This window comes from Argentina anserina, chromosome 6, assembly GCF_933775445.1.
Source record: "Argentina anserina chromosome 6, drPotAnse1.1, whole genome shotgun sequence".
Classification (NCBI taxonomy): domain Eukaryota; kingdom Viridiplantae; phylum Streptophyta; class Magnoliopsida; order Rosales; family Rosaceae; genus Argentina; species Argentina anserina.
The window spans coordinates 25,755,388-25,782,086 of NC_065877.1; the positions used below are offsets into that span (position 1 = coordinate 25,755,388).

Here is a 26,699-nt window from a genome sequence, read left to right on the forward strand (position 1 = left end):
TTTGGGGAGCTTGTCGCTAGTCGGGGACTTAACGTCGAAGATGAGAGGTGGCCGTCTTACACACAGGTTGGGGTCTGGAGCCAATCTCCTGATGAGCCCAAGGCAGGGCGAAACCAGTGCATTGCCCAGTTGGATAAGGCTGGCTCCATGGGGATGGGGCGCCGCATGGACCAAGTGTGGCAGTCGAATGGCTAGGTCCGTGATAAGTGGTATCAGAGCCGCCTCAACATCGATGTCGTTGTGTTGCCAAGCGCTCACACATATCGTCGTGTCCCCAAGATACGGGAGGCTCCGCAGGGGAGTCAAGTAGGCAAGGTCGCCTCCAAGAGGAGGACCAGACGAGAGGATTTGTGGCAAAGTCCAAGACGAGAGATCTGGCGCGAAGCATAGTTATGCGATCTTTGGGAACTCTTTTTTATCGCTCAGGCATCGCGGGCGTACAAGCGTTACGCGGGCCGCAAGTGAGGATGTCGTGTACGAGGACGTACACCAAGTTTGGTGGGGGAGGATGTCATGTCCCATTTTTTGGAGTGTCTATTGTGGGCGTCGCAGGTTAAATGAACATCAGGCACATGTGGGATTGCTCCAAGATAACAAGTGTGAGAGATATATGGCTGCTCCTTCCAAGAGGTTCAGGCGGGCCGGCCATTCAGTTTAGAGAGCTTGTCGCTAGTCAGGAACTTAACATCAAAGATGGGAGTTGGCCGCCCTACACACAAATTGGGGTCTGGAGTCGATCCCTGATGAGCGCAAGGCATGGCGAAACCAGTACATTGCCTCGTTAAATAAGGCTGGCTCCATGAGGATGGAGCGCCGACTAAGTGTGGCAGCTGAATAACTAGGTCCATGACACTCATCTACATTAGGGACAAGCTCAACAGTGCAAGCATTTGCTCATTCGGCATCTCGAACCGATTAAAAATCAGAATAGGAAAGACAAATGAATTACATCCATATTTGGCCAAATGAGATCATCTCGTTAGAATGTGTTTCTTTGAAAACAAACATTAACATTTATGACCGATAGGCCCAAGCTTTATTTCTGAGAACGATATGTGTTGCAATCTCTCTTATTCAGGTCTTGAAAAACAGAATATAGCATATGGATTCTGGTGTAACCACCTTGTCACGAATTTTTGTGAGCAAAAAAAAAAAAAAAAATATATATATATATATATATATATATAAATGGAGAAAGGTGGAACTTAAGTACATAACTGTACATACATACGTAGACCAAACGGCGTCGTTTTAATACCGAGAAGATAAAAACAGGAGAACAAAACACAGCGTTTTGCCGCAGTCAGTCGTAGGTTTTCTTCAGTTGAGCTTCCTCTAGTGTGTGGCTGATTCGGTTTCAGAGACAACTCTGAGAAAAAAGAAGACCCAAATTCAAAAACCATGACGGGTAATTATTTCCAATTCAATTCTTTTTCTCAATAAAGTTTTGATCTTTATCGATTTGATTCATTAAAGGAGTCTCTGTTCGTGCTCAATTACTTGGTTCTAGTTCGTCTTCTATACTTGTTTACAATTTTACAGCTTGTTCTGGATTTGGGTTCGGTGATTTTATCAGAAAGCTATGAACTTTAACGTGGCTGTGATATTTTAACTCCGTTTTTGGATATGCAGATTATGAACAAGAGCAGGAGATGGAAATTGAGGCATTGGAGGCAATACTCATGGATGATTTCAAAGGTGAAATGATGGTTTTCCAGATTTATAGTTGCAGTGAGAATTAGGTTTTTGTTATATCAATTGACATTTGATTGGATATTCTCTTTGTTTTTGGTTTTTTTGGTTAATGCTAGAAATTCACTCGGGTGAGACTGGTCTAAATGCTACCAAGAGGTGTTTTCAGATAACACTGTCTCCGATGGTACGTAGTTTTCTTGATTTGTGTACTGTTAGGATAACTTGTGTGGTTCATGCTCTATGTGTTTGAGTAAAATGAGAAGGCAATGCATAAACAGTTTCTTTAGATGCTGTTCGTTTGGACCAAAGTTTTGCTTACCAAATATATTCTATGTAAGCTGTACCATTCTGATAGCTTCTCTGAGAATGTGATGTAAATATAAGCTGAGAAACTTTACAGTTCCCAGCACAGGATGGATTTTTAAATTATCTTTAGGGTAAAGAGCTTGTTTCTTATCCCATATCTTTGGATTCATTTTAGTTATATCAATGGTAGTCACTATCCTGCAGCACCCTTGCATGTCTTGTACTTGATTCTGTTGAGACAGGAATTCAGAGGGCTGTGTGCAATTAAACAAAAGAAAATTTTACTGTATTATACATTGAAGTTAATGTCTGGGGCATCTCTTAGGGTCTGTTTCTCGGGAGTTTAAGAATTATTTTTATCAAATATTAAGTTCAATTGGAAAGCAATCGCAGTCTTGGATCGTAGTCTAGGTTTTTTGGTAGACAGCTTTATCTTTGTGGAACTCGTATCCACCTTGGTGCACTATGTTTTGTTTGGTGTTATCAAAAAAATTATTTCTCTTTCAAAATAATAATTGTAGAGCTTGCTTCCGTTTGAAGAATCTGCTTCTATGGGAAAGGAAATTCTATTGACATGTCATGCTTCTCCATCTCTTTACTATAGAAGTGTGATTTGACATATACGTATTGGCTTGTCTTTGTTTCAACAGGATGATGAGGCAGATGAGTTAACTACGGTTCCAGGTGATATATTTTACTATGTGATGCTCTGAAGATTGTCTTAGATTCTCTTCTCAGGATAATTTTTTTCCCTTTCCTGGTTTTTGTAGAATTAGAGTTTATATTTCTCAAGCTGTTTTCAAAATTTTTGTTTCAGTTCAGCTGGGTTTGATTTTCTCACACACAGAAAAATATCCAGACGAGCCTCCACTCTTGAACGTGAGAAGGTATGGCAGTCCAACACATAATACTACAAACTAGCACTATGTTAATCTGTACCCATTGTTGTTAGTATGGATGAAAAGGATCCTTGTTGCCTTTTTTTATATTAAAAAAAGTTTCATGATAGGGGGTCCAACCAACTGATGTACATACAAGAAGGAATAAAATAAACTAAAAAAATTAATGTGGCTCGTGACTTCAATTGGTACAAATTCATTATAATGGTATCTGTCTGGTATTTACGTTTGTACTGCTCTCCAATTTTGTTTTTCTTTGGTGAAAGTATTGCTCAACTAGATTACTTCTACCAGTGTTCCCATTATTGAGTTAGGTTGCTGGGAAGTTGAAAATCTGTTGAATGCATGCTTGTTTGAGATTTTAAATGAGCGAGTGTTTTGTTTTCACTTCCAGTTTACGGGGCATACAAGTAGAACATATCAGAATTTTGAGAGAAAAGCTTCAGCAAGAGGTAATCTTGGACACTCTTTACTAGATGAGGTTTAGTTACCAAAATATCGGTACCTCTGAATCATGCTAGTGAGACTTTTGATTGTAAAAGGATATGCTCACATAAAAAAACTCATGAGTTTGTAAGGGGTTTTAATCTACTTTAATTTTTTTGTCCGTTGGATCAGCCTGCAGATAACTATATACTTTTCTATGAACATTGTTACATAGTTGGTGATCTGAAGTTATCTGAAATTCTGAATAATGCTGATTTTGTTTCAATACTATTCAGGCATCTGAAAATCTTGGTATGGCAATGATCTATACGCTAGTTACATCAGCTAAAGAATGGCTTTCTGAGCAATATGGTCAAGACACTAGTGTTGAGGATGCTATAGCAGCAGAAGAAGCAGCAAAGGATGATGTATGCCTCATGTCATAATTTTAAGTTTGATAGGAGCCATTGTTGAGAAATATCCATGCATTATCAGGGAACATAGCAATCATGCACACACACACACACACGTATAATTATACTTGTGTCTCATGCTGGAATTAAATCACCTCTAGGAAAGTCTGCCATGAAACTAATCAGGCTTATTAAAATAGTTGCTACATATGTTCTTCATTAAAATTTCAAGACAGATGACAATCGGAGCAGGGCAGAAGCTAAAATTTTCTGACCTGCTGGTTATTTGGGTGTAGAGATAATCGTTTTACATACATATTAGTTGTGTATCTGGAATGGTAAAATTTGCAGAAGATAATAATGGTTTTACATACACGGTAGTTGTGTGTCTGGAATGATACAACTTGTATTAGATAATAACAAATTTTTAAGATTCCTTTATTTTGCCTCCTCTGCATGCTTAATTTCCATGCCATTTCCGTTGAAGTTGGTCGTAGATATTGTTGAAAGCTGTTTTTCATGAGAATTATTTCTTCCTTTCAGAATTGTGATTTGTTAGTGTTCAAGAAAGTACCCTATTCCTTAGAGGACATCCAGAAGCAATGTCTGTAACAACTGTTCTCACTTTTGTACACTTTCCTCCTTTCAGATAATTGTACCACATGGAGAACCGGTTACTTTTGAAAGTTTTTTGGCATGGAGAGAGATGTTTGAAGCAGAGCTGGCACTTGAACGAGCCAAGTAAGTCTTATTATTATGTGAATCCATAATGCTTTTGTTTTCCAACTCAGAAATTTTGTGCTGCAAAGCATGTGCAACTGCTGATTTAATGCATGCTGCTTATTTTCTTTCTGATAATGTACGCCAAAAGATTCCATGCAGTCTGAAAATTTGATCATGCCTTGAGATGCAATATGACAGATTTACCTTCATTTCTTTCACTTAAAAAAAATCAACTCTTATGCTTTTTTCTTTTTTTGGTGTGTTCTTATGCTTTTTCTTAGTGCCTGGATCTTGTTATAGTCAACTATACAGTGGGACATTGAATTGGTTTGATATTCAAGTTCCATCTTTCTATGATTAGTATCCAATTCAAACAAATAAGTGGTATTGAGGAAGTAAAACAAAAGACAAGAAAAAAAAATTAAACAGTAATCAAAAGGAAAGAGTATATTCGGAGTCAACTGTATGTTGGATGATCTTTTAAATTGTAGAACTTCTATGTGTTTCCTTTCTTCAGGCTTTTACTTTTACTTATACAATTGATCGGTTTCCAGGTTAATGCCTGAGTCTGTACTTTCAGCTCCCAAGGAAAAGAGGCTCACAGGCAGACAGTGGTTTGAAACTGGAAGAGCTGCAGCAGTATGTTCTCTCTCTCTCTCTCTCTCTGCATACATTTGGACTCATTCAAAACAGTTAAAAGTATAGAGATTTGAACGAAACTTGCATATATAAAATTACTGAAAAAGAGAAAAAAATACGAGCAAATACAGACTAATGCACCGCTAAACTAATATCTATATGCTTCTTGGCATGCAAAGGCAATATATTAACATGTGTGACATTGTCGCGCTTCTACAGAAAGGTGCTGTCGCAGCCACAGAAGGATCTGATGAAGAAGATGATGAAGATAGTGACTTTGATGATGAGGACTTTGAAGGTAAAATCTTCACGGCTTAGCCATTGATGATGCTAACTGTAGCTTGATAACATAATATTTGAAATATGGTTCAGCTGGCTTGACCATTGAGTAATCTTTAATCTAATGAAGAACTCGTCATGTTTTATGGTGATTGGCAGATGATGATGAAGATGATATGCTTGAACACTATTTGGCAGCTGAAAAATCCGACTCATCCACCCACTCTTCCAGGAGAACAGCTAATTGAAATCTTAAATCAATAGCGTTTATGAAGAATGTACTCACTTATGCTTTGTCTTGGTATTTCTTTTGTGCCTTATCTATATTCTCAATCTACAGAGATGTAGGACTGTGACTGTTTTTACTCGTAGATAGCCCAGAGTGGATTTTGATGTCAGAAATCAGTTGCCTTGTAATTGAGAAGCATGTAGCTTTTGACTAGATATATACCAATACTTTCATGATTTTTGTTGTGTTTTTGGCTCATTGATACAATTTGGAATTTTAAGTGATTAAGTGATTAAGGTCAAATTTCATCAACACAATCTATACAACATTTCTAATAACTTTCTAGTTCACTGCTAAGGCCAATTCGGAGTCTAAACACATTAATCGAAATCAAATAGAAAAATCTCAAATTATGAACCCTAGAATTTCAAATCGTCGATTCTCTTACCTCAAGGCGAATTGGTTTGATTCCTTTAGAGAGTTTGCTATACGGCTCCTTGCGCTTCTTTTGGGACCGATTTCGTGGCCTATGGTGGCCGGAGGAGGGAGCGACGCCGATTAGGCCTCTCGGCTTCATGGCGTGGCAACGAGCTCCAGGCGGCGAGAGGGGGTGCGCCACCACCACAGACCTGCAGGGGTCGGCGGCGCTCTTCCAACGCAACCGGTGGCGGCCGGAGGAGGGAGAACCGGCGGGGAGTAAAAACGGGATTCCCTCGGGTGAACAGTGCCCGACAGATTTCTATTTCCCCCCTATTTCTGATATTTTACCCTTATTTATACTTATTTCCAAAAATGCCCAAATACGCTTTTTGATTCATAATTTTCCCGTACGAACTCCGATTTAGGCGTGCCGCGTGTCCACGAATTTGTATCGACGAGCTCTATGACTTTCGTGAAGGAAGTTTTCCCGAAAAACTTACGCATCGAAAAATCAACTTTTAGAGTCGTCACACGTAGTACGACTCTCGTTCCGAATAAAAGATAAAACTATTATCGCAACGAATCGTAAAAGATTTGGGTCGTATCAGGAAGCCTTCAACTCGTGGAGGCATCATTGAGTGAGTCGGTGACCGTCTAAAGAGTTAATACTATCAATAATATCAAGTACCTGTTGCCTAAGGATTTATAAAGCACCGTGACGAGCTCTTCATCTACTGTAACGTTCCCCGGCCTTTGATGTGTTTGTGGAATATATGGTTAAGAGCTATAAGTCTAGCTCATCCTGCAACTCTTTCCATCTCTTCAGGGGTAGAGATGAAGAAGAGAGCTAAGAACAAAATCTACTCAATGATATTACGCTAGTAATATGTTGTACAAGACGCGATGAATCTGAATGAGTTAATACACAAGACGCGATGAAATAACCCTATTCATTATACACGAGCTAATGCAGTTGTGATTACCTAATTTTTCAGGTTGCACAAATGCGGTTCATTTCGGTTAAAATTCTTGCTTATTGACATTAACCACTCCATGCTTTTGATCTGTTACTGTTATATGATCAGGTAGAGCTACCAGAATACAACAATGCAGCACTAAGATTACAGGTCTGCATTTGCCTGACCTTGACCATTTATACCTCCACCTCCGCAATTTGAAACTCTGCCTTCTTTACGGCCTACCGGATCATATCCAATCCTCAACTATATTCTGCAATTTCATAAAAGCATTTTCTGGTGTTGAGAAGACGAGTGTTGTTGTATCAACATTTATATATGAATTACTTGAAGACTCCTGCTTGGGCTTAAGGGTACAAATTCATTCGTAATTGCTGCCTTGAATATTATCCAGCAACCAGTGAGAAAAAGGACCAGCTGAAGGGCAACTTTCAACCTCTTTAAGAGATCTCATTTGGTCCGCGAGAAACTAAACTACTGTATATTTTACATATGAATATTCCTCCCTTGTATGTATAAATAGAAGCTCCTCTGCTTAGATAACAGAGGAATTTTAAGCTCCGACAGAATTGATGCCTGCCTCGGAATGGCAGAAAGTGTGGCTTTCTCATCAACCACCAAAACACGAAAATAACTAACGGAGCTAGCTCAAGTATTACTAGTTGTACAACAGATCATTATATTTTATTTCCAATCTCAGCCAGTATCTAAATACAAGCAACAAGTACTAATTAGTGAACCTAAGTTCATAGAGTTATCAAACCCTTCCTCCTATGACTTAACCTATTCCTCAATTTATACTTTCATTCTGCATATCATAGTTTATTCTCCACAATTACCATTTTCAACTTTCCAACTTACATCTATTACATTACATATATTTTCAAGGGAATATGCTTCTACCTTTGATGCCACCTTCATCAACTTAAAAGAGTGTGAGGGATATGCTGGTAAAGATCCACAGTTTGCTGCCAACAACTTCTGTGTTGCCAAAACCATTCATTGTCGATAACTCACATCAGCTTGAGAAGCATGCCAATTATATAAAATATCCTTAAGCTCTATACACAACCCTGATCCGTCATAGCTTGAGCAACAGTCAGAAAAGCAGAAATGACTGCTCCATGTACCAAATACCTGTCAAACACATAAACAACTTAATATGAGAATTTGTTAATCAACTTGATATATGAGAATTTGATAATTCTGGAGCAATAAAATGTGAACCACAAATCCCCCTAGGTCTCAAACAAGACATAATGATACAACTCGTTGCTCTTGATCTTGATAAACATCTCAACACTGTCAACAGGACTTCAGTTCATAAAAAAAAGTATATCTTGTGACAGAACTATCAACTATGTCAAATAGTAGAAGTTTCAACATGAAAATAAACGGGATCCTGTTCCAATAAAGGATGGAGAATAGAGTACTAAAATATGCAATGAATTTATGGCAAGTAGCCCAATACTGAAAGGTCAAGGATACCCTTCACTCCCCTTCTGGGGTCAGAAGAGGAAAAACTGAAACATCATCTGCCTGTACTAAAATTGTAAGACACTGATCATAACCAATTATTTACATGGGAAAGAACATTGTCAATATCACAAAAAATACTCACTCAGGACTATCTTTTGAGTAGCCAAAGTCAAGTGCCGCTTTAAGGGATCTCTGATAAGTTTGTTTTATTGCTTCCTGAGAGTTGTGAGACAAACGGAAATCAGACATCATAAAAGAAATAAACCGCATCAAGATGTTGAAGAAAACTTTAAGTTGATGCTTGGAAGGGGTTTGCATATTAGCTTTACTATCAAGAATATTAATGCATGGCATACTGAAACTACTTTAGTGTTATACCAGAAGATAAACTATAGAGCCTCACCTGTAGCTTAGACTCAAAGTCCTGCGGTGACCAGTTTACTGAATTACACTCATGGTTCAATTCAAATTCTCCAGCAACCACCTGCAATGAAGTACATCACACAGAGCACACAAGTTAAAGACGGGCGAAAAAGACAAATATAAGTAGAAGCCATATACGGAAGAGTTTCAACTTTCAACGTAATTAATTCAAGCTGCGAGAAACTAATTCAAAATACAACCCCCTCTATTTTCCCACTGCCACTTTTAGAACTTCAATTTGCTAAACAATTTCCTCAAATGTAAAAAGTCAACGAATACTATATAGATTCAAGTTCAACAATCATATGAGATTTTTATATCTCAAATGGGTCTTTAAAAAAAGGTAGGACCAAGTGGAATTTAACACGTGTCTTAGTCGGCTATAATATGTTTCAATCCCACAGCCAACTGGTTGCGGGTGAGAGGCCAACAACTTTGTATATCCAGATAAAACGCAAGCTTCTCATAAAGATTAAAATTCTATAATAACCATTGACGTTAGAATTATGGTCCCATGGGATGCTAAAGTCAGTATTGTTTTATAAGTAAACCAGCTTGGGTTAATTAAGCTAAACTTTAAAGTCTGAATCATATAAAAGCATGAGTACGGGAAAAAAAATTGAACTATTAATATCACAATATCATAGTTTAGCCTATTTAAATGCATGAATTGCAAAGACAGCAATCTTACCCCACCAGCACCCGCAGCCACTGCAGGAGCAATTAGAACATTAGATTTTCTTAGAACATCAACAGCTTCAGGTGTACATGGCATATTTGAACCTATATACAAAAGGAGATGGAACAATCATAAATGATTATCATTACTCAAATATTGAAAATGAAAATAGAAGAAATGAGCATCAGATACATGTATCACCAATAACATTACCTTCTACTAGTATACGACAACCTGAATTGACCAGATTCATGGCATCAGACTGATCAATTTCATTCTGGGTAGCACAAGGAAATGCGATATCACACCTTTCATTCCAAGGTTTGGCTTCATCATAATACTTAGCTCGAGCATACGTTTTTGAGTAGTCTCTGAACACACCACATGTCAAAAGAATCGAAGTCAATATAACTACGTGCAATTTGTTCATGGGCTCAAAAGACAAGTCCATGAGCACAAACCTTAAACTTCTCTGTTGAGTTTTTATCTCTCTCAGAAGTGCTATTTTGTCATAATCAAATCCTTCTTCATCCACCAAATAACCCTTTGAATCTGTGCAAGTCATCAGGACCATTAAATTCAAGGAATATTATCAGAACCGTGGTGAATATAAAATGGAATAGCTTATTTCAGTGCAGAGACGTTCCTTGCCACTCTGTCAAACATTTCAAGAATATGGGTATGAGCATAATATATTCCTCACTGAGGGGTGGGGTTTCTTGTACTTAAGACCGACCTGGGTGTGTCTCCTGCTTCATAGACTGCTTATACATTTTACTTCTACTTTCTCAAGTCATTCATTAATGATAAAATAAAATACTTTATGGCTTTCTATTTGAGTGCAGATAAGTTAGAATCCCTGACTCTGTCAAACCTTTCAAAAATATTGGTATGAGCATAATATATTCCTCACTGAGGGTGGGTGTCTTGTAATTAAGACCGACTTGGGTGTCTTCTGCTTCATAAATTGCTTATCCATTTTACTTCCTACTTTTCCAAGTCTTTTTTTTTAATTAGAAAAAAGATACTAAACATATTATTACATTTATTTTTATCAAGTGCACACAATTGCTGGTGGGGCACGTAAATGATGCAGTAAGGATCTTACTAAATTATTCCAGTTCATGACATAAATCAAGAAGTCTGACCTCACTAGTTAGGAACATACCAGAAACTGTAACAGGAAGAGCACCATATGCAATAAGCTTCTCCAGAACATGCAGTGCAATCTTTCCACAGCCACTTACAACACACCTAAAGGGAAATATTCATACAGATGAATGCTCAAAATCACAAAATTTGCAAGTCGACCATAACAGTCAGAGATAGAAGTACATATTCACAAAATGGGGGCAGCAACATTAGAGTACGATGTAATGAAATTAAGAACTGGGGCCTCCATAAGGATACTTAAACAGAAGCAACTACCATTTTGTGTTTCAACCTATTCTAGTAAAGTAGTAATATTATTATTGGCATTTAAATCTCAAAATCAAGTAGGCACCTTATTCCTTTGAAATCTTTATTCAGGTCTGCAAGCAAGAGCTGTGCAAAGAAAACCTGCAGAGGATGGGCATACAACAAGCAAGGATGAAAAAAATTACTCTCACACAAACAGGAGCACACCCTGACACAGAGGCCCTCCTCCCTACCCTGAAATGAAAAAAAGATAAAACAAACACCCCCACACACTTTCAAGGGAGAGTTGTACTATACCAGACCATATCCAGTAGCTTCAGTGCGAAGGCTAGAACCAGACCAGAATATCCTTGGTCCTGTAAAACTTCCCTGCATAGTATGAAAAACATTATTCGTCATTCCTAACTTCACTCATATGTTAAACACAGAAGCAAAAATCTGACTTTTGTAAACAGAAAATATAGTGAATAAATTTTCTTCACATGATGAACATATAAGCAGAATTTTACTACAGAGGATAAAGAAGAACAATAGATTTGGTATGGACAGGTAAGAAGAAGTTTACAGATATTAAAAGTTAAAGGACAACAGTGATGATATCCAACTTATTTGATTCCTTCCTTTCTTTTTTCTAAATCCTAGATTCGACGAACTTAAATCCCAATCAAACTACCAGAAAAAAAAGTCTCAATAAAGATGGAAGCAAGAGCAAAATCGTCACAACTGGGAAAATCTCCCTCTCATTGCCAAAAAATTTTGAGAAACGTCTTTCTCTCGTCCTTCAAACCCCAAAAATTCACGTATAACAGAAATATGCAGCCCTCATATGGGATTTGCAGAAGTAAAATACACAAAACCCTAGGTTGATAGCAAAAAGAATATTTTGGAAGATGGCAACCAAGAGCTGGCAGTTTGTACTAGCCTTGAACATGAATCCAAAAATGCATATGAATAAGCAACCACTCTGATCTAAGTGACTTTCATTATTGTATTTGACCTATCAACATAGGAAGACATCATCAAAATTTCATAAACTAGTTTAGCAGACTTCAATTTTGAATAATACAAATACAAATATAAACCTAGATTCCTCCCATTGTCTTCTTTCTCACTCATTCAGTCTCCGTCCACCTTTTCTTGTTCTCTCTCTCTCTCTCTCTCTCTCTCTCTCTCTTCCATATCACTCCTCTTTTTTTCATGAGGAATACTAAGATTATAGAAAGGCCTTTGTAAATGGTATCCACATATCAAATAATATCTACAAAGAGCAAAGAAAAATTATATTTAGAGATAGCTTGTTACCAGTGTTTCTGGTACCTGAAAATGACCAGCTAGACGTCTATATTGTCCAAAAAGATATCCCATTTCCCGAGTTCCAACACCCATCTCCTCTGAAGGAAGGTCCTAAAGTGTGGACAGCATTAAACCAGACTTGTAATTTGAAGCATTGATCAATATAAGCTCGTCATAAATATTTATTGGAACGAAATCTTCCTCAAGCTACCTTGTCAATACCCAAATAGCGATAGATCTCATTCATAAAACTTTGACAAAAACGCATCACCTGCCAGTTCAGAAGAAAATGATTCCAAACATCTGTCAGGTAAAAAAAAGAAAGATTTATTTGAATGAAAATCTAACCTCATTATCACTTTTTCCTTTTGGGTCAAAATCACTTCCACCTGCTGCCCCTCCAATTTTGTAAGGTGATAGAGCATTCCTTAAAGTCTGTAGAGAAGGGAAATAGAGCATTGTAAAGCAGTTGCCCCAAGACTTAAAACACTTTTAATGTGAAGTCAAGTGCTTGACCTCATCATATTTAGCTTAATATTGTCATTAATACCAATCACCAAAACAGAGAATAGGAATGATAAGATGGATCAAACAAGTTCAATAATTCTAAAACCAAACAATACCTGTTCAAATGCAAGAAACTTGGCAACACTTAAGCTCATAGAAGGATGAAATCTGAAACCACCCCTACATGGACCCAAAGCCTGGTTAAATTGTACCCGAAATCCTCGGTTAACATGTGTCTCGCCTCGGTCATCAACCCATGGAACTCGGAATACAATCATTCTCTCAGGCTCTAACAACCGCTCCATGATGTTTACATAACTGAAACATTTTAGAGGCATTTCATAATATTTTACAAGATTTAAAAAGAGAACTTCTTTTTTTTTCTGATAAATTCAATGTCAACTTAAACACTAGCCCAGGGCAACTCACTGAGAATTTTTTGCAATCACTCTTTCTAAAGCCTGAACTACTTCCTGTACCGATTGTATGAATTCAACCTCATTAGGATCCCTTTTCAGTGCAGCTTCAACAATTGATCCAGCCGTTTTTGACATAAGAGCTAAGTAACCCCAAACATAGAACAAACAGTTGAGCAATTAATAAAACTAAACCTTGGAAAGATGAGGAAGCCGTAAAGCATGAGCGGAGTACAATATTATGAAATTTAACCATTTAAATTGAGTTCGTCATCCAAGTTGTTAGGCAGCAGGTATGATAATGATGCATGGCTATTAATGATTTTACTAGAACAATTAAAAGCCCTGCTTTCATACAATTTTACGCACGTACGACTTACCAGAAATGCAGAATATTAAACCTAGAATAACCAAAGTTTCATTTGCAACTAGCTTGAAGTTTAAAAAGGACACCTACAAACTTAACCTCAAGAAAACAATTTTTATAAAAAGAGGGAAAGGTAATCAACAATACAGCTACACTCCACAGAATGAATTATGGAAAAGAAAAATTAATGACACAGCAACACTACGCAAAAAAAAAAGGAGTATTTGGAGCATACAGTGAAGATTAAAATCTTTCAGAGGATTCCTTTGATACGGAGTAGATCTACTAACCTTTGACATAAATGGGTTTGTCAACTATAATTTTATCCTTGGAGGCCAGTTGAAGACGCAGTGCCTCTTTGTGCAGCAAGCTATTATTGTGCTCTTCAAGTGCACTCATCTGCATATTTCTGCTACCCTCATTTCCGTAGGGATTTCTTCTATGCTTCCTACCGTACTCTCTACATATAGAGCAAAAAATCCTAGCAGTCCCTTCTTTGACATCAACATAAGCCCATTTGTAGGTATCAGCCCATTCCTCTCTCCATCGTTTCACAACCTTTTTCTTCCTTTTTGTTGGTTGTGCCTTTGACATATCTTGATCTTGACCGCGAAGTTGAGAAATCATTACCATGTTTTTGCTCTCATCATTGTCCTCAACAGAAGGTTCTCGTGGTGGACCACCAATGAGTGGGGTATTTGCAAATGAAGGATCATCATCCCCTGGTCCAATTTCTAAATCAATTTCTTCACCAAGCTCTCTAACCACTAAATGATGTCTTTGTGCTTGCTGAATCAAGTTCATATCATCCATCATGGTATTCATCACTGCTCCACCAACCCGTAGCAACATTCAGCATGACAGGTCTTAACCAAAAGCTTGAATCCTGCATTAATCATTTGTCACGAGAATTAACTTATTTATTTTAAGATACATTAATTTCCAGAGAGTGAGAAAACCTAAAAAAAATAAGGAACTTATGGATCTAGAACTCTGCAATCAGAGGGAGACCTTGAAAGCAAACCTCATGACACCAGTAGCCACTCAGTTTAGTTCTACAAATCATAAGATATGAATATAACAGGGAAATGTATTTAAACTTTTCACTTATCCTACTTACCTTGAACCAATAGCAGAAAGTAAATACAAATCTTAGACACGAACAAAGCCAAAAATAAAGTTCTACGATACCATACTTTACACATGAAATTGCAAAACCAATGTGGCTAGCTTAGCTAAAAAACATCTGATAAAACTTCATAGCATTTCTAAAAACCTTTAGTCTCCACTACCTAGACAGCCAAAATCTCCACCTTACTAAGCCTAACACAAGTAGAAATTCAAAGAAAGATGGCACTTATCCACCAACAAGACATCAACAACAAAAACCAATAGCCAGCCTCAATTTTCAGAAATTATCCTTACCACTTCTCTAAACCATAATAAAACCACCCTACTCATCTAGAATCAATCATTCAATAACACCTAAACTACAGACTCACATAACACGAGTAATCAATTCATTACAGAATCAACAAACCACACCCAACAGAAAATGCAAGGGTCATTTCATTTCCAACATCCCAGAAGTCATATCTCAAAATTGAGCACCACCCAGGAGCCAAATTCCAATGAAGAAGCATACCCAGAAGTCAAAAACGAAGAAGATCCTGAATTACTTAGCGAGTGGAAGAGAAAGCTGGGAGCTTGAAGGGTCCCCAAGTTGCAGTACCAAACTGGGTTCTTGAGTTGTTCTCAAAAGCTTGAAACTTTAACCAAAGGGTCGTGGAAATTGCTGGTGAGGACAATGAGAGTGAAGAGACCAAACAAACGTGTTGGGAGACTTGGGGTTGAACGGTTCGATCAGATTGTTGGAAGAACAGAGAGAGAGAGAGAGATTGGTGTGTGAATGGTTAGAACAGTTAAAATAATAAAGAAGGGGAAAGGAGAAAGCTTTTTGTAGTGACTTGGTGAGTTTCCCAACCTGTGGAGAAATTTTTCAGTCCTACCTCAAACCACGTGGCAATGTCGTGGTATTATATTCCAAATATCATTTATCACATTTAATTTAAAAATATATATTTAAGATATTTTATCAAAGATTATTTTTTAGTTTTTTTTTAACCCTAAACCCTATATACTAAACCCTAATACTCTACACTCTAAAACCCTAAACCCTATACATTAAACCCTAAACTCTAAACCTGAAATCTTAGTTCAAAATTATTAATACTCATGAAGAACATTTCACAAATAATAAAAATATGTAAAATTATAATTTTGATGTAATAAATCCATGTGTTAAAATATAACAAGTGAGGAGGACTACTGAACATTGCCACGTGGTTCTCCGGGAGCATTGAATTTTTTTCCAAACTGTGCTAAGTTTGCACTTACAGCACGATCAACTTGGTCTCCATGTCGTCCGTGATGCACGCGCCGTGATAATAACCTGAATTTTGGTTTTTCCTTTTTTTTGTCCTTATAATTTGGACACTTTTCAGTGGCTAATGTCTACATTATGCATTAGCAAGAAAGCTTCTTAATAAGTCAACATGATAACATAGCTTGTGAGTATTAAGCAAGCTAATAATTTGTGTATTTGAAATATAACTTATGAGCGATTATCGAATAGTTTGTAAGTAATCACTGAGTAATTTGAGTGGTCGTCAAATATTTACTTATTTACACGGGTTGGTGAATAATAAAAGAAGACACCACTTTTCGCTATGTATCTATCTCTCTTCATGCTCTTTAATTTATAGCAAGCAAATTAACACATTTTTTAACAAGTTGCTTCTTTCTCTAGTTCACTTGTTGTTTTCCGGACATAACAAAACCATATGAATCTAGGTACACATAATTCTTGTTGAGACGTTTAGGAAATTTAAACTTGAACTTCCACGTATCTCTTGTTGTTCTTTTCGTACCGGGCGATATTACCGGACGCCTGGTACTGTATCTGTATGTATCTTCGTTGAAGGTGAAAAAGGGTGCAATTAAATCCTTTACTTAATTAAACAACTAGTTTGTTAGTTGCGAACTTGCGAATTTGCACCAAGTGTTCTACCCCCTCTTTTTCCTCTTCACTGTTCCATGGAAATGCAAGTTTTTTAGGCAGGAAGCATAAAATAGCAATTACAATTTTGCTATATTGGCGATTCTCTCACATTGCATCAGAGATCAATTCTTATGTTTTCTTATTGGCACCGTATTGATCTAAGATATACATTTAAAAAAAACAAGAAAAAAAAAGGAAGGACTGGTGGCTTGTGGATCTATATTGCATATTTGCATCTCACCAACAATAATACTTCACTCTTGTTTGATTATATATCCAAGTTCTTCATCTTCCCCACTGTATGATATACAAATATGGACAATTTCAAGGCAAAACATCAAGAGCCCTAAGACCACTGATTGGCTGAAGTAGGTCGGGCAAATCATAAACTAACAGACTGGCCTGACTATAAATTTACATAATTAACAAAAAGTTATATATACAGATTTAGGGGTGTAATTGGGCGGCCAAAACCCAGCAAAAACCCAAACTCTACCTCAACCTGGGGATTATCTTCAAGAAAAAGATTGTGCTTTCATCATCTCCTTTCCTCCGGAAGCTTCTTTAATTTCTTGCGGTATGATTTTCTTCAGTGCATCGGGTAAGAGACTGCAATGTTTTTCTTCTCTCTTCAGTCCTTCGTGTAAGGGAGTGCAAAGTCCTTGATCCTTTGCTTGAGGTGCTGCAGCGATACAGAATAAAAATGGAGTTGTTTAAACAAAAATACAATAATAAAAAAGATGGGAGAAAAATCCATTTTTAAAGCTTTTCAACAATCACCTGTAATTCCTCATGAAGCACCACAAATATCTTCTTGAGCCTCTTATGTCTCTGCAAAAAAAAAACATTTTTAGTCGAGTCAGACTGACAAGTCAACCAAGATACTATACTACATGAATACCTCACGAATGTTAAGTTGAAAGACATTTTTTACATTAGGCTGACTAGCAAGCCGCTTTTATAGGCTGCGTTGAATGCACCTCATCTATAACTCACCCCACAAGTACAATTTACCACCTAAATTATAATATTACCTTTTGAAAAATTGATAACAATTCATGAATAAAAATAGATAAAGCAAAAGAGAGAAAAATCAAGCAAGTGTTCTCATAATAGGTGGTATTGCAAGCACTCTCAATATCCCAAACATCTACCCAGAAGCTCTCATTTGCGGACAATCAATGGCATATGCATGCTCCATGAACCCAGCAAGCTCATGCCCAATTACCAAACTCACACGCCAATAATTTACTTTATGTTGCTTTAACTTTTTGTCTTCATAAATCAAAGGATTAATTCCAAACACACCCTTCAAAGCCCGTGATGTACAGTAATGAATTGAGTGTTTGTTTTCAGACAGAACTACCATATACAAAAGAGTTCTATTTTACTATTCTTACATGTCATTTGCATGCCTCCATTCATTGCTATCCGGGCCAAATCTTCTCAAATTAACATAAGCAACACTCATGCAGAATAAAATACTAGATTCTCATTTTTTTAGCATTGTTGTCATCGTTAAACAGGTACAGTGCAAGTAATTGGATTAAGCCATGATAATCCCATATACATAATATAATGGATTGCAACTCTTAAGATATCAACAACATAAAATTACAGTCCGGAATTCACAGATGTCTCCTGTTAAAGTTATTAGATACGAGCATGGATCAGTAAAATTTTCATACTCTAGACATCATCCTTATTTTCCACAACAAAAAAGATGAATTAGAAGGCACCAAAACAGAACTGTGCCCGGAAACACATTTGCAGAAACATTAGTAAAATGCTAGTACTTCAATTAAAACAGTGCATCTGAAAAGAAATTAGTGACACGATATCTTGCTCAATCACTTCAAAATTAAAGTGTTAAATTTAAAATAGTAAAGCAACATGTACTTAAAATCAAGAACAAAGCATACCGATCCACACTGACGATAGGATTCCTTCAGCTGGTCCAAGATCTTCTTATATCTATCTGTGCCTGTAGCAAACTCAAGGTCCTTCCCTAGCTTTACGAACTCATTCCTACATGGAGCAGAAATAAATTGTTTTCAGATGCACAGATCTTAAACTGCACTTGCATGAAGCCACTAATCAGACAAATAACACCAAATAAAAAGCCATGTTCTGTTATTTAAAATTCAAACAAATCCGAGCTTTACCTGTAACTCTCTAAGATCTTGTTCAACGAGCAGTAGCTATCATACTTATCACGATATTCTTGCACATACTCCTTGTACCTGAGATAAGAAAATATAATATATATATTATGAAATTCAGATGTCTAAAACAACTTCTAACATATATCAGGGCATCTGCATAAATGATTTAATATGTTGACTTACTGAGAGAAATCTTTTATTGGTCCCTTGAGCTCAGGCTCATCTTTCTCGTACTTTGTATAAGAACAACTATTTTCATCAGAAGAAGAATCCCTTCTTTTTCTATCGATGTCAGTGCCCTCTGCCAACATTGAATCCTTTTGTACTTCAGTCTGTTCCATCATTATACTAGATGTCAGTCTTTTTCTCTCTTTAATGGTGTGGGACAGTGGCCCTCGTTTAGAGTCATGGTGCTGAGAAGCACTAACAGGTGCTTTCTTATTGCTTTCTCCAAAACCATCTAAAATGATCCTTTGTCTTCCCCCAACTTCATTCTGTGTTGATTTACTACCATTATCTGCTGATCTGCTGAATGGGCGCCGCACATCAGAATGATCTAGCCGTGAAAGGTGATGTGACTGAGATTGCACAGCTCTCTGTTGAGACCCTGTTGAGTCCTCGATATAATCTTCGTAGTTCCTCTTTTTAACAGAGCCTTCTGCATTACTAAGAAACTTCAAGTTGAAATCTGGTGAGGATGGCTTTCCCAATTCTAAATTTGTCTTTTCTGTGGGTTTTGCTTTACTGAAGTCCAAACCCCAGTTATCTCTAGTGCCCAGTTTGTTTTCTGACTGCTTAAATGAACTTTTTCTCTCAAATTGCTTCTTAGCTGGTGTTTCCTCAGCCACAGCCTCACGAAGTTCGCCCAACTCCAATTCTGAAAACTCTCTTTGGAGTTTACTTCCTCTACCATTAACAACTGGGGATCTGTCAACTCCATTCCTGTTTTCCTTAGGGGAAGAACTGAAGAACATGTTTGAAACCTGTCTATCTTCCTTGGTTTTTCCAGCCATGTCACCATGTTTCTGGAAGTGGGAGTCCAAGGGCACTGACTGTTTACCTCGGGCACCACCTTCCTTGGAATTTTTTGAAACCTTCTTTCCATTAGCATAATTGTCCCTTTGACTACTACTATGAACATTATCTTTTCGCACAGGAAAGCTTTCATGCACAGGAGAGCTCTTTTCAGAGTACTGCAGACCAATGCCCAAGCTCTCAGAATATCTATCAGGCCAATCTCCTTGATCAGGAGCCTTTGCTTGTGCACTATGATCATAAGACTTCCGACTTGATTGTTTAGACTCTACGCTATGTCTTCCAGGAACTGCTTGATTGTAGCCCTTTTGAGAGCCAAAATCAGTATTCCCATCCCTATCAGATTTACTCAGCGTCTGAGATGCCATGCCCTTATAAGAGCCTTCAATAAGTCTATCAGGAGACAAATTCTGGGAATCCTCAGGATAAATGCCCTTACCCACAAAAGCAGGAGGTTGTGGTGAGTTTTCCATTTTTGACCTTTTCCTGCATTCAGAGTTTTCATCAGCGTGCTTTACCAAACCTCTTTTAAATTTACCTTTAGACATCCTGTCAGAACTATCAGACTGCTCATACCTGAAGTCATCCTTGTCTGTAGTCTTTCCAAACAAACTGTCTACGAGAATTTGGCGGTCAGGATGCTCAACATGCTCAGGTAGAGAGGGTTTTGTTTCATTGACAGGTTGTTCACTAGGCGCAGAGCTAGTAACAACAGCCAATTCAGCATCCTGATCCACAGTTTCAATATCAATCATGTCAGAATCAATATCGTCTTGCTTGTCATCATTTCCACTCTGCGCAGCCCTGCCATCAGGAGTTTCCCATGGAACGGGCAAAGAAGCTTCAGAGGCTTGTACTTGATGTTTAGGCTCTTTATCATCATCACTCATAATGTTCACATCCTCATCAGAAACATCCTTGCTATTAGAAGACACATCACTTTCACTATCGCTACTACTCCCACTTCCTCTTCCCTTTGGGCTTTTACTTCTGCTTCTACTTCTGCTAGGACTTTCACTGTCACTTCCAGAATCACTGCTGTCACTATCACTGTCACTTCCACTCTCACTAGAACTAGAACTACCCACTCGGACTTCACTGTTGTCAGAGGTTCTTTTTTCACCAAACAGAACAGGTGATTGCTGTTCGTTATCAACTTTTTGGAATGCCTGTGGTTCTTCGCCGACTGTAACATTAATTTGACCCCGGCCCTGGTCCTCCATATCATTGGGAGAAACCTTCTCCTTAAACTCTGGTACTTGACCATGCCTTTGATCGCAGATGTCTTCCGCAGCAGGCGTCTGGCGAAGGTTCTCTTCTGGGGAACTATACAATACGAGCATATACAGCAATTACTCATCAGGACATAATAATAGACTAAAGCAAAAAACAACAGTCTAGTTGGATCCCTTATTACTATATGATTGGTCGTAAGTAAACCAGCCTTTTGGCGCATGAAAGGATTATTCATGTTTTTTTTTTGGTTGAAGCATGAAAGGATTGTTCATATTGTGCATTTATTATGATAACTATACATATATACCCACACATATTTATAATGAGAATAACCTGGTGACCCTACAGGAATGTTGAAATTAAAAGCTTCGAACATGGGATACTTAATGCATCACTAATGATAATTTTCCTCATCAATTTTAACCCACTAAGACCAACAAAGTTCAAGAGTTTCTTTTTTGAGAAGAAAAAGTTTCTGAAGCTTTGCCATAGATGATGCAAGGCAAGAATTGAATTGGTTTCGGTTTAAGAAATTCTTAACCCCCGCTGCTGGTGGAACCAATATTTCAAAGACACATTGTTTCCAGTCATTCTCTCACAGAAGAGAATAATTGATGAACAAAAAATAGAGCACTAACAGAATGTGAGGAAGATAAATAGGAGCTAAAATGTGGGTTGTAACTATTCGATTCCCAAATTGGGGTTCACTTTGAACGTTAAATTATCAGCACGGCTTTTCTTGTATGGACTAGTGGCAGTTCTCTTCTACTTTAATAAGTTGTCAATATCCTCATCTCAGTTAACTTTCTACGTGTAGAAAATGCCAAATAGGCATCAGACATGTCAACTTATATGCAGAGGGCTTTGGTTTAGCAAACTGAAGGTTTACAACTAACCAAACTAGCTTCCAACTTAACTAATAAAGATGGTACAACTACCATCTTGTAACTTATACCTAGAGGACATGAGTAAATCAATTTGAGATAATTATCTGAAGGTGGAATAATAAAATTAATCAAGTTAAAATAGGTGTTGCCTAAGGATTACAAAGTCATAAACAAGTGACAAAAGCTATCAGAATCAGTGTTGAGAACAATTTGCATACAAAAACCATATGCCTAAATCATCAGACATTCAATGTTTGAATGAGTTTGCAAGCCTGCAGGCAATATATAATAAAATTCTAATAAATATACTAATTAATGGGAACTTGATAAAGCATCCTTGAATGAGGATAAGATTTCCACTCCAGGAGAAAAAAAAATCAGAAAAAACTACTAGCAAAAGCTGCAAAACCAACTGTGAACACACTTAGGGCTTGTTGGGTAACATTTTTGAGAACAAATTTCAAAAAGTAAGTTTCAAAAAATGGAAAAAAAATTAGAGGAAATAAGAGTGAAACGTCAAATTGATGTATTCACTTTTTTTATAAAAGTTGAAAATATGTTCAATTCTATGTTGTGAGAGATATCTTAACGAACACGTTTTCACCCAATTTTCATTTTCAAAAATGAAAACGTGTATGAAAAGTTGAAAACAGTAGCACTCTGAATTGAGAACATTGTTGTGCATCAAACATATACTGCTAGCACAATGTGAGCCCAAAGTAATGCCATATAATTTGGAGTGTAGGTACTTTTGTTTCTTACTTAAGATATGCCATTTAAAATGGTGCACCCATGAACCGCTATAAACGAATAAATTACAACAAAAAATATAACAGGAAACAAATGTATCACTAAGTGATTCAAGATGAGTATAGGCTTTTCAAGTGGGTACCTTCCAGATTCAAAACAAGGTTTCTTGAAGCTTTCTAACATCACCCCTGGTTTCAAGAGATACCTCCCTGGAGCTTGGCAATTTGCAATCTGATGTCAAAAATGAAAGAGTAGATATAGTGTCAGTCAGTGTTATAAAGTTAATAAATAATAGCACCAGGGATGTCCACCACTTACCCTCTTAAGAATGGGCTCAATTTTCTTCGCAGAGTTGGGAAATGAATCTCCAATAGCTCTCTCCAAAGCCTACAAATAAGCAAGATAGATGGAGATAACAGGGAGGAGAAAGAAAGGAAGAACTTAAGAATTCTAAGACCTGTCTCTGAACAGTTATAGCGACACTATCAAATCCTTCACAGTTAACCAAGATAGGATAGTTTATCTGATGCATTCAAGACTTCCATTGATTAAAGGCATATATGGCTAGTAACACATTTCTTTTTTGTCTCAAATTGAATGAATGCCTGGTCATATGACTATACAAGATACGAGAAGCATTTAAATTGGACTTTTTAAAATATAATAAAAGGTAGGAATACACAATTGACAATGACCACCCAAAAGTCCAAAATTAGGATAGATAGTTGCTTACATATCTACCCTCCAGGATGAGAAACTGTTCACTGTTAGAAAAATGTCCTATTACATTATTGATTTAATCCCCTTCAAGTAATGTTGAATTTTGGATACTGTTTCAGCAAAATAGCAAGATCTATACAGCGTCTACATCATCTTCATGAAAGATAATTGACATGTATATTTTGAACATGTTTTCGAATTTAACAATTTTAATGCAGACACAAGCCCAATGCTTAATGTTTTAATTACTGTTAATCATCTTTTAGCACTTACCTTGAAGCTCATTCCCTTGGGATTCTCCATGAGCAGTGTAATCAACAAACTCTGCAAATCTGTCGGCTTAGCTCGATCACTACCTTTGCCAGCAGTTTCCAGTGTTGCAGTAGTTCTGATTGAGGTTTTTTTATCCAAGCTAGGAGCAGGTTTGTCCTTAAGAATGACCTGAGAGGGTATAGTTTCATCTGCATTTGCATGAGTCTTCGATATATTTAGCATTCCAAATGGAGATGGAGACTTCTCAGTTGTAGATGGAAGAGGTGATGATGACTGTCTACCCTTTGCAGTAGTTGCTGATATCCCGGATTTATATGCAGACTTTGGAGCAGCTGAAACTTCAAATATAAGACACAGTTCAGTTAACATCCAAATGTAAATAACAGATAGATGAACTACTCATGTAGACCTACAAACTGAGCAGTGAAGATCTGGTTTCGTGATCCAAATGTTTTTCAAATGCCACATCCCTCAGTATAGCCAAGAAAAATGGTCGTATAGTAGAAGGGCCGTGTGTGTGTGTGTACTTTCTGATTTCAATTTGACTCTGTGAATGCCAGACATATCAGAAGTAGATTGCAAATAAGAATTCATGGACTCTTGAGTTGAAAATGTATATTTTGTTTATAATTCAATTGTTTCTTGCTCTCTTTTTTTCTAATTAAGATATTTATATATACATACTAAATAAATAAATAAGTGAAAAGGTAATGCATACAGACAATTTCTTTCAAGTGATCTTATAGACCTGTGCACAGAAAATATATAATATATTCATAATTTATCTTGCTTGGAGAAATTAAAGTCTATTGATGGCTCTACTAACCTTGAGGTGGTTCAACTTTCTGCTTTTTAGACGGAGGCTCTTTCTTCAGTTTATTCCTCCGTTGAATATTCGCTGGGGAACAGTGAGATATCAGAAACAACAACATTGAAGTAAACTGCATACTACAACCAATCTAAAACAAGAAACCACTTAAATTTCTGACGTAAGCATGCATTAATGATCTTCAAACTTTTTATGGTTTAAGGACCTCACCTGAGGCAGCAGCATATTGTTTTAGTTGATTGTTCATGGCTGGATTCGGTTCTAGCACAATGGCTCTGAATTCACAAACAAAAATAAACTTAATAAAACGCAACAAGGGGATATTGCCATCTGAGAGGATAATGGTGTGGTAGAGTAAGACAAAACAATTATAACTACATGCATATTGTTACTGAATGAAGAAGAAAGTGCTAGTTAACAATCAGATGGCATACTTCCTTGATTTATGCGAGCGTTCAGCTTCCTGCGACCGCCTCTTAACATGATTCGTAGTTGATTCATCTAATATACGCTGAACATTCACTTTACGCCATGCACATCCCGATTCAACAAGCAAACCATTCCCATCTTCACCGGTTTCACGTTCTTCGTATATGTCACAGAGGTCCCCGTCCCTAGACCACGTAAACCTAAACTCCTTCCCGCCCACGTCAATAACCTGACCCAATACAGAACAATTCACAGCAACAAACACTTATTTCCACATTCATAATAAAATAATAGCTTCTTTGGAAGAAATAACACCAAACTACTACAATGTAAACATCCAATTTTTTTGGCCAAGTTATAATAACTCTAAGAAACAATCACCTGATACAAAATTGAGGGAAACTAAGCAATGCACATTAAGAAACTAACACAGAATAAACTAACTACCAAGATAACATCTTTAACTGCTCAATTAGCTTAAATATACTTAATTCAACCTAGAAAATTACAAACTGAGCAATGCTTTAACTCCAAAACTACCCAAAAAACCACGAAAGTTTACAGCAAACAAAAAAAGCAAAGAAATTACGATCGAAAACTCACATTGCCGTGTGGATTATTAGGCACGGAATCAAATTTGATCCTTGGGGTCCCACCTTCGGCCTCGACGCGCCTGATCTCGTCGACTAGGTCCGGCGCCAGCCGAATGATCATGGAGAACGCCACCGGATTGCTGCCGGCGACTAGGCTGAACTTCTCCTCCACGGCAGGGGCGGCTGCGGCGGACGACGTGGCAGTGGCGGAGTTACGTCCGCCGCGGGGGTTGTTGGAGCCGCCGAGGGAGAGGCGGTTGGCCGCGGGTGCGGAGGAGCGGTGAGGCGGAGGGAAGGAGGCTCGGCCGAGCTTGGCGGCTCCGGCTCCTCGGCCGGCGCCGCCGCCTAATCGGCCGTGCTTGGATGAACCGCCGTACATTGGCGAGAGAGAGAGAGATGCGGAAGGGAATATGGGATTTTTATTTTGTTGCTCTCTCTCTTTGCTTGAGACCTTGTGAGTAACAAACGGAGCGCAACCAAAAATTAATTTTTTTTCTTTTTCTATTTGTTTTTACAGTTTTACACAGCTTTTTTTTTTCTTTTTGGTTCTAATATAGGGTAAGAAAGAAAATTTCATTCAGCATCAGAAACATCAACCCATTATCTTGGCTCTTTGTTATTGAGGTGCAAGAGGTTCATAGAAAAGATGAATGATGCAACGTTAATTCATATCTTTCGGGATTATAACTACATTGCTAATACTTTGGCAAAATGCAGTATTTCTCACGGCCTTGGTTTGATTCAATTTGTTGAGCCCCCTCAACATGTTGTTCAGGCATATTTGGATGATTTAAGAGATGTGGTTAAAGCCAGGAGAATGGGTGCCTGTTTTAGTGCTTAGTTGTTTTGTTTTCTTTGTCTCGGCATTTAAGGTCTAGTTTGTAACAAAAAAATCAACTAGTGTATCTACCAAAACATAAATAGCTCTTTACTTCTTAGCAGATTTAGACAAATCTCAAAACGTACAAACTTTTCAAATATAGATAATGTACTCTTAGAATCATCAATTAATCAAATAGTAACAGCTTCAAAACATTGGAGGTTTATATACATGAATCATCAATTAATCAAATAGTAACAGCTTCCACTTATGTTCATGAATCTTCATTTGTAGTACCATATGTTGGTAAGA

At 37.4% G+C, this 26,699-nt stretch overlaps 3 protein-coding genes across 6 annotated transcripts; 1 reads left to right on the forward strand and 2 right to left on the reverse strand.

Moving 5' to 3' along the window:
* The first annotated feature begins 1,248 nt into the window (after positions 1–1,248).
* Positions 1,249–5,845, forward strand: LOC126798980 (uncharacterized). The gene is made up of 11 exons (XM_050526083.1): positions 1,249–1,408; positions 1,633–1,698; positions 1,812–1,879; positions 2,652–2,685; positions 2,819–2,888; positions 3,295–3,352; positions 3,623–3,754; positions 4,389–4,480; positions 5,017–5,101; positions 5,321–5,399; positions 5,540–5,845. Exons 1-11 carry the CDS (start codon positions 1,402–1,404, stop codon positions 5,626–5,628), a joined length of 780 nt encoding a protein of 259 aa, XP_050382040.1. The 5' UTR covers positions 1,249–1,401; the 3' UTR covers positions 5,629–5,845.
* Positions 5,846–7,661: 1,816 nt separating this feature from the next.
* Positions 7,662–15,487, reverse strand: LOC126798912 (uncharacterized). Of its 2 annotated transcripts, none has more exons than XM_050525999.1 (16): positions 15,235–15,487; positions 13,880–14,475; positions 13,236–13,365; positions 12,923–13,124; positions 12,648–12,734; positions 12,511–12,570; positions 12,324–12,410; positions 11,304–11,375; positions 11,092–11,147; positions 10,756–10,841; positions 10,049–10,139; positions 9,801–9,958; positions 9,600–9,691; positions 8,889–8,969; positions 8,628–8,701; positions 7,662–8,143 (listed from the first exon to the last, which is right to left on the reverse strand). In XM_050525999.1, exons 2-16 carry the CDS (start codon positions 14,439–14,441, stop codon positions 8,068–8,070), a joined length of 1,914 nt encoding a protein of 637 aa, XP_050381956.1. In that variant the 5' UTR covers positions 14,442–14,475; positions 15,235–15,487; the 3' UTR covers positions 7,662–8,067. The 2 variants fall into 2 exon arrangements, with proteins under 2 accessions (XP_050381956.1, XP_050381955.1); XM_050525998.1 differs by having other exon boundaries at positions 12,309–12,410.
* Positions 15,488–16,849: 1,362 nt separating this feature from the next.
* Positions 16,850–25,958, reverse strand: LOC126799194 (uncharacterized). 3 transcript variants are annotated; one of them, XM_050526343.1, is made up of 13 exons: positions 25,578–25,958; positions 24,980–25,203; positions 24,756–24,820; positions 24,543–24,614; positions 23,717–24,054; positions 23,042–23,110; positions 22,866–22,954; positions 20,427–21,176; positions 18,999–20,336; positions 18,816–18,893; positions 18,573–18,678; positions 17,431–17,481; positions 16,850–17,332 (listed from the first exon to the last, which is right to left on the reverse strand). In XM_050526343.1, exons 1-13 carry the CDS (start codon positions 25,944–25,946, stop codon positions 17,282–17,284), a joined length of 3,600 nt encoding a protein of 1,199 aa, XP_050382300.1. In that variant the 5' UTR covers positions 25,947–25,958; the 3' UTR covers positions 16,850–17,281. The 3 variants fall into 3 exon arrangements, with proteins under 3 accessions (XP_050382300.1, XP_050382299.1, XP_050382298.1); XM_050526342.1 differs by having other exon boundaries at positions 18,999–21,176; positions 23,717–24,048; XM_050526341.1 differs by having other exon boundaries at positions 18,999–21,176.
* Between the last annotated feature and the right edge of the window lie 741 nt (positions 25,959–26,699).